Below are 8,231 nucleotides of genomic sequence, written 5' to 3'. Positions count from 1 at the left end.
ATTTGGGGGTCTAAGAAGACCCCTGACATTTTCCCTTTTCAAACCCTCAATCTCTTTTTCAGCAAACTGTTCTAAAGGAATAGAGAACACTCCGTACAGAGGCTTCCCATTCATTCAGAAAATATTTACAACCAACCAGTTTCTGAATGGGGAGGAGCCTCTGTACTGAGTGCTACTACCCATTCAGAAATTCATGAATTAACAGGGAATGATGTCAGATCCTGGCTGAGTGGCTCTCTCTCCTCACCGCTCAGCTATCCTGGACGACAGCTCCCTCCTCCGTGCCCCTCACCCCTCCGGCTTCCGATCTCGGATCCCCGCTGCCTCTGTCCATACAGGCGGGGATCCAGTGGAGAAGCTGCAGGCTGTGCCGCCCTCTTCTCCCTGCCGCACTGAGCCCTGGCTACGCCACCTCGCACCTGCGCCCAAGGAGAGTGCCTCAGTCGCCTCAACCTTGCTATGGCTCTCAACTGGGCAATGCCTGGATCCTGGACACACACCAAACACACAGGCTTGACTTTTTTCTGACTCCAAACTAAGCTCCACCCACTTCAGAAGTCCTGTTTGAGAGCCTCATGGACATTGAGACTCTGACATTGAACTGCTGAATGGCGGAGATGGTTGATCGTTCTAGAGTGAGAGCGGGGAAGCACTAGCCAGGTATTACAGAGATGTGCAACAAGTTTAGTATCTTTGACGTAGATCTAGTATCCTCTGGCGATGTTTAGTTTCAATTAAGAACCTGGAGCAGCCCTCCTCCCTGCTGTCTCTGGTTTCTTAACACAATCAAAAAAAAATGTATAGGTCGGTTAATTAGCCGCTGGACAACATTTTTGCTCTAATTTTAGTGCCTCAATGAGTCAGTGAATAGCTCAGTGTTCTCTGCACAGTGCTGTGGAATGTCAGAGCTATATAAATGTATGATAGTAACAATAGTGTGTGACTATTAATGGACATTAGAGTGTAAGCTCCTCTGGTGCAGAGACTGATGTGAATGGCTCAGTGTTCTCTGTACAGTGCTGTGCAATATGTCGGAGCTATGAGTATAACAATAAAATATTGATAACTTTAGTGCAATGAATGCCACACCTTACCTTTTCTGCACTGCTTCTATGTGTGAATTTTTCTACATTTTTGCCATCTTACCATCGATTTTTTTTTTTTGTTCTCCTTGTTACAGAGCTAGTGGAACAGACAGATTCAGCATTTATGAAGAGTAGAAGGGAAGAAAGCCCACCAGACCAAGTTTCTATTGCCCATTCCGGGCCTGTGTGCCTTCTGGGATTCCCTACCAATGTGGCCTAATCTTTTGGAACTACTGCAGCCCCCTCCCTCCCCATGCGGAGTGATCTATTAAATATCATGTAGTTGGATTACACTGAATCGCTCCGTGGGGGCCGGCTCATAGACAGCTATTCTCAGGAAGTGAGGAGTGTGGTTTCACTGCCTCCTCTGTTTACAAGCTACGTCTTGCTGCCTTCATCCACACGTTCCCCCCCCAATGTTTTGTACTGGAGTTTTTTTTTAGTTTTTTTTTTTCATGTCTCTTTCTGGGATCTACTTTTGTTTTGCAACTAATGAATTATAGAAAGTTTTGGATCGCTTCATTTCCTGTGGCATTCTGGGTGAGCAAATTAGACTTTGCCCTGTGATGAGATGGATTCCGTTTGGTTTAGGACCAGGAAAATAAAATACAAGTTGCCTTTTTTTTCTTTTTCATGGGCAGGAGTAAGTGGTACAATAAAGTTGTGGTATGCTTGCCCGATTAGCATGAAAATGTTGTTGGTAAGTTGTCTCCTAAAACAGGTTCAAGTCCAGTGACAAAAATGTCCACAATGCAGCTGTTTCGTGTCTATAGGTGGCCATACACTATACATGTAGTGACTTGCGATTGTTCTAGATGCGATCACAAAAAAGTCATTCATCAGTTCAAATATCAGATGAGTCAACACATGCAGTATTGTGTCATAGTTTTACCATCAACTGAATATATATTGGTCAAACATTTGACTGATCAGTGGTGATTGTAAACGATCGATTGTGCAATTGATTTGTATTGCGGTTCGCCAACACGCACAGATGTTTGAAAGATTAAAAGCAATCAGCAAAATTCCACTGCAGCAGAATCAAAATCCATTGAGCCCTTTAAATCCATTGGATAATCTCTGCATTGCAACTTGATTGGTTTAGTTCCAGCAAATCAATTTATTTTTTATATCCATATGTGTGTGGCCACAATAAGGCCCCTTTCACACGGGCTGATCAGGAGGGGGGTCCGTGCACAGATTCCCTGCTGATCAGAGCAGTACACCGCGGTCACATCGGTGTCCGGAATGAGAACTGCTGGACCACATGTCAGTTTATGGGGAGTCGTATGTAAATAGACGTGTGTCAGATTACTCCCGATCCGGCACAATCAGATCTCTTTTTCCGTTCCTGGCCATAGTTGGGAGTAACCGGGTGTAAACAGGCGTCCATTTACACCCAGCGGCCCATGGTCTAGCATTGGGCATCCGATTGGGTCCGCTTGAAAAACTGACAGGTGGACCCAATGAAGCAGAGGAAACCCCAAAATAAAATATATATGGGGGGGGGAGGGGGAGTTTATCAAAACTTGAGCAGACAGAATTAGGAGCAGTTGCCATGACTGCTCCATATTTTGTCTGCTCCAGTTTTTAAACCCCCCCCCATGAAGGGAATTTATTAAGACTGGAGCAGACAAAATCTGGAGCAGATTTGCACTGCAGCCAATCAGCTTCTGTCTCATTTTCAAATCTTATCTGAGCAAACTGAAGAGAGGTGCTGATTGGTTACCATGGGCAACTGCTCCTAATTCTGTCTGCCCCAGCTTTGATACATTCGCCCCAGTGTATCTTACCGGTCCTTCGCTGTAGCAGCTGCATTTGTTTTCTTTTATCAGGCTCCCCCCCCAGTCCTCCCCACCTGTATTTTTGTCTGGCGATCCTTCAAATAAGACACTTCCTGTCCTTGGGTGGCTACGCTCACTTCTCCCCTGTATCTATGGGGCGAGCTATGGTTGTCACACAGGCTGGACTTCAAACATGGTTTCTTTGTTCATCCCTATTACAGGTGGGCTGATGGGATCAGATGTTTAAAATGTGGCATTTCCAGCAATATCGGCAGGTATTTTCTGTACTTGCTAAAAATGTTGTTCGCCGGAAAAAGGAAAATGAATGTAACCGCCACACCTAAGGGACTGATAAATGGCAATTGTCTGCATTTTTTAAGGTTTAGATACGCCTTGAGAAACCGCAGCGGGGAGTTCTCTCATATACTGTACACCTCTCAAGCAGCCTGTGGCTCCTGTGTGCCTTCCCTTCCTACACTGCAGCCTCAATCAGTCTTTCCAGCATTGGACAATCCCAGGAAGCCCGTGTCCCCCACCGTGTTCTGGTTCCTTTTTTTTTTTTTCCCCTTACCCCCCATGTCCGCTACAGGCCGTAGGATGAACCACGGCTTGGCATTGCAACAAAAAGTTACGTTTTTTATTTCTGTGTTTTTGCCGGGGAATATGGCTGCCGGCACGACATGCAACATTCCTGGGGTTGTCAAAGACTGAAGAGACTGGCAGTGCTGGGTCACAGGGGGAGTAGGGGACATGGGCCACAGGAGAGGTGCTTATAATACATTTTTAAAAACCATCCAGGTCGTGTTACCATATTGTTGTAGGTTTTTGTCTATCTTGGGCTAAACAGGATCACCTGCAGCGTCCTTCCATGCCCAGGAAGTCACCTGTGCGTAGGCATGTGTCCCCCCCCCTTAGCATAAGGCCAGAACTCCGTATCTGATAAAATGCTGCAATATTTACATATATTCTAAACAAGTTGGGTACACTCTGGCCCTCCAGCTGTGATGAAACTACAAGTTCCATCTTGCCTCTGTCAGTCTTGCAATGCCTAATGGGATTTGTAGTTGCACCACAGCTGGAGGGTTGGAGTTTGCCTGCTCCTGTCCTTTTAAGTATTCAATTTTTTTGGGGGGGGGGGGATAGAGAGAGGAGGCTGTGACCCCATATGGGAGATTCCAACACATCACCTGGAAAGGAAGTGAAGGGACTCCTCCAATGGGGACACAGCAAACCCTTTTACCCATCCAGACTCAAGTTTTAGCTGGAGGATGGCATGAAGAGAAACCATTGCTGACCTCTTATTCTAAGAACACTGGTTGCCTGTTGGTGGTTTCTAAATACAATGTCTGTGGTCTCTGACCCAGAACAAACCTGCAGGTAGGAAGTTTCGACTTGCATACTTGTTCTTGGTCAGTAATTTAAAAGTTACCAACAACCAGTTAGGCAATTGGCATTTTCAAAAGTCTCCCCCATTTCTATCAGTACAGGTTTTTCTTTAAAGTGACCCTGTCTCTAGGTTAAAAAGTCTAAACAATGTCATAATCTAAACAAAGAAATTGAATAATCTACTAGTCTGGTGTCCGACGAGTCAACTGCGGAGTGGCTGCTTCTGACACTTCCTGGTGTGTCAGATAACACATCCCCCATACAGTGCTGTGGTTCCTCCCGCCAGCCCCTATTGTGTCTGTACTGATATTATAGCCTGTGAGTGGAACCAGAGCTCCCGCAGAGGACAACTATATATATTTTTTTAGAAAATGAAGGTTTGACACTCTGCCAGGGTGGCACCATTTTGGATTTTCTTTCACTAGGGTCGCATTAACTGCTCTTTTGTTCCATGTCAGGATGTATTGTGGACTCTGTAGGATTTACAGTGCCCAGACCTTGGGCCGAGATTATTCGGTGTACGCCCAATTTGTTTTTTTTCCTGAAATATGAATTGGTGCTTCCTTTTTAAAATGCTGTTCATACGGCACTATCTCCCCTAGATGGCGCTGGAGAGTAGAGAAGTTTCCTATATAAAGCCCATAAAGTCGCTTTGCCATGTGTGGCATCTAGTTCCCCGTCAGGTTACTAAAACATCCCGCTGAAAGTTCCCTGCAAGAGAAGCGGTACAGTACCAGTGTCTGCCACCTCCCCTCTGTTCCCGTGCTGCACCCCTCCTAAGATTCTTTGGCATTTCTTTGTGTCCCCGCAACACACCATGGCTCCTTCCTCCAGTCACTACATTGCGGCAGGACGTGGAGGGGTCAGAGGTTGAAGCGGCAGCATGCGGAAGGAGACGCAGGCCACCAGTGGGGAGAATAAGAGCTCTACTCATGCAGGAACTTTCAGCAGAATGTTTGTAACTTGGCAGGATCTCCCAAGTGTAAAAAAATAACTGCAACAAAAAAAATAACTGCAATAATTCTCCAGTGTTAATAAATAAATGTAACAGATGTGTGTACCACCAGCACCCCCACCGCCTATCACAGGGGTAAGAAACCTCAGCACTCCAGCTGTTGTGGACCTACAAGTCCCATGAGACATTACAAGACTCTAACAGCCACAAGCATGACTCCCAGAGACAGGTGCATGATGGGATTTGTTGTTTCACCACAGCTGGAGTGCCGAGGAGGCCTATCCCAGGTCTGGCCTAAAAATATGGATATCCCCTCCCTACTTCTCAGTCATAGGATGACATGGCTGCCCAAGAACCGTCACTGGAAGACAAATGTTCCCTCATGCCGCATCTTTTTGTTTTTAAGCCTGACAGACTTCACCAGGCCTCCCAGAAAATGTGAATTCTATTTATTTGCTTCTGGTGTTTTTGTTTTTTTCTTTTTACCTTTTTGTATATAGCGATTGTTTGTTTCTCTTTTTATATCGATTTTGTCCACACAACCTCCAGTTACCTCAGCAGCTCCGTGTGTGATGTATTGTATTTGTTCTTTTTTGTTTTGTTTTATACCATGAAGAAAAGAATGTAAATCGAATTAGATTTTTTCACTGTGAAGAGATTTCCTCTGTGTAAAATTAATTCTTAGAATAAACACATTAGTTGACTTTGCTGAAATAATTGTCTGCTTTTTGTGCTTCTTTTATTTGGTATTGAGGAACTTTGACCGTTTTTTGTTTCAGTATTTGGTTCATAATATTTACATGGTTTGAAATAAGAATTAAAAATTAGCAATGTCACGAAAAATGCAGCATGTCCATAGAGAGCGGTGACATTACTGAGAATGGAGCCTATCTGTTCACTAGAGACCAGTGGCGTCACTAACAATGGAGCCTATTCCTTCATTGGATGACATCACTGAGAATACAGCCTTTTCAGTCACTAGAGACTGGTGACACCGCTGAGAACGTAGCCTATTTGTTCACTAGAGAACGGTGACATCACTGAGTGCAGCCTATCCCTTCCCTGGAGACCGGTGACATCACTGAGAATGGAGCCTATCCCTTCACTAGAGACCGGTGGCATCCCTGAGAATAGAGCCTATCCTTTCACTAGAGAGCGGTGACATCACTGAGAATGGAGCCTATCCTTTCACTAGAGACCGGTGGCATCACTGAGAATGGAGCCTATCCTTTCACTAGAGACTGGTGACATCACTGAGAATGGAGTCTATCCTTTCACTAGAGACCGGTGACATCACTGAGAATGCAACCTATCCGTTCACTAGAGACTGGTGACATCACAGAGTAGAGCCTATCCATACACTAGAGACTGTTGACATCACAGAATAGAGCCTATTCCTTCACTGAATTATGTTCACTTTAAAGGAGAACTATGGGGTTAAGTCTTTTCCCCATAGTTCTCCTAAGGGTAACGGGAGGACACAAACTAGCGTCCTCCCGTCACCCTAGGCTTGGTATAGTGCTAGCTGCTGCTTGCGGTATACTGAGACGCCGCAGCTGAAGCGGATCGCGACAATTGTCACAGGTCGGCTAGAGCTATGAGGTGAGTGAAAAGCACTCGCCTCATAGTTCTCCTTTTAACTATTCTTTTTGAGCCTATCCTTTCACTAGAGAGCGGTGACATCACTGAGAATGGAGCCTATCCTTTCACTAGAGACCGGTGGCATCACTGAGAATGGAGCCTATCCTTTCACTAGAGACTGGTGACATCACTGAGAATGGAGCCTATCCTTTCACTAGAGACCGGTGACATCACTGAGAATGGAGTCTATCCTTTCACTAGAGACCGGTGACATCACTGAGAATGCAACCTATCCGTTCACTAGAGACTGGTGACATCACAGAGTAGAGCCTATCCATACACTAGAGACTGTTGACATCACAGAATAGAGCCTATTCCTTCACTGAATTATGTTCACTTTAAAGGAGAACTATGGGGTTAAGTCTTTTCCCCATAGTTCTCCTAAGGGTAACGGGAGGACACAAACTAGCGTCCTCCCGTCACCCTAGGCTTGGTATAGTGCTAGCTGCTGCTTGCGGTATACTGAGACGCCGCAGCTGAAGCGGATCGCGACAATTGTCACAGGTCGGCTAGAGCTATGAGGTGAGTGAAAAGCACTCGCCTCATAGTTCTCCTTTTAACTATTCTTTTAAATGCTACAAAACAATCTGCCTTTTTTTTTTTGTAATGTATTTTCCATGATGTACCATTTCCCCCTCTATTGCTGGCGCTCAGTCTGCTGTATTCTGAGTCAGTATGATTGCAACATTTACCTAAAAGCAGTTTATGTTCCTTTCATGTTCTCGCACGCTTTTCTATATTTTCCTGAATGTTTTCCATAAACAGATCTGTGACAGTTGCTGAATATAGCAGCGCGCTCCATGCTCTTTAGGGTGCACAGTAACGGTCAGAAGAATGTTCTGCTTTTCCACTTGTCGGACAAAGATCATCAATAGAATAATGTCACTCAAATAAATTATTTTTGGAGCCGGAATTTTCCAGCCAGGTGAATCCTTATTCAGGTTACAATACGAATTCACTGATCTTGTACCCGCCAGCAGCAGATGTATGCATTTTTGGACATTAGGAATGATTTGGCAATGTACAGTTCACTTGGGAGTTGCAATGGTTGTGAAAGACCTGGGAACACCCTATATAATCATGTAAGGCACAATTTACACAGTGCAGGGGTCAGGAATATGTAACGCACATCATAGTTTACAGAGTACGGCAGTAAGGAATATATAATGCACAGCTTACAAAGTGCAGCAGTTAGGACTGTGCAACAGAGTGCAGTGGTCAGGATAATGCAATGCACTGGGCATCTTGCAAAGTGCAGTGGTCAGGATTATGTAATGCAGTGGACATCCTACAGAGTGCAGTGGTCAGGATTATGCAATGCAGTGGACATCCTACAGAGTGCAGTGGTCAGGATTATGTAATGCAGTGGACATCCTACAG

At 45.0% G+C, this 8,231-nt stretch overlaps 1 protein-coding gene across 1 annotated transcript in view; it reads left to right on the top strand.

The window, feature by feature from the left end:
• The window catches only part of LOC108791566 (cat eye syndrome critical region protein 2), a 40,805-nt gene extending 40,266 nt beyond the window's left edge, over positions 1 to 539 (top strand). The window contains exon 18 of the mRNA XM_018562084.1: positions 255 to 539. Coding sequence (XP_018417586.1) covers positions 255 to 539 — 285 coding nt within the window. The remainder of the gene's footprint in view (positions 1 to 254) is intronic.
• The last annotated feature ends 7,692 nt before the right edge of the window (positions 540 to 8,231 follow it).

The sequence above is a fragment of the Nanorana parkeri genome, unplaced genomic scaffold (genome assembly GCF_000935625.1).
Source record: "Nanorana parkeri isolate BGI_ZX_2015 unplaced genomic scaffold, ASM93562v1 scaffold560, whole genome shotgun sequence".
In the NCBI taxonomy this organism is placed as follows: domain Eukaryota; kingdom Metazoa; phylum Chordata; class Amphibia; order Anura; family Dicroglossidae; genus Nanorana; species Nanorana parkeri.
Note: the sequence above shows the minus strand (reverse complement) of the source record. Positions and strands in the feature narration are given on the sequence as shown.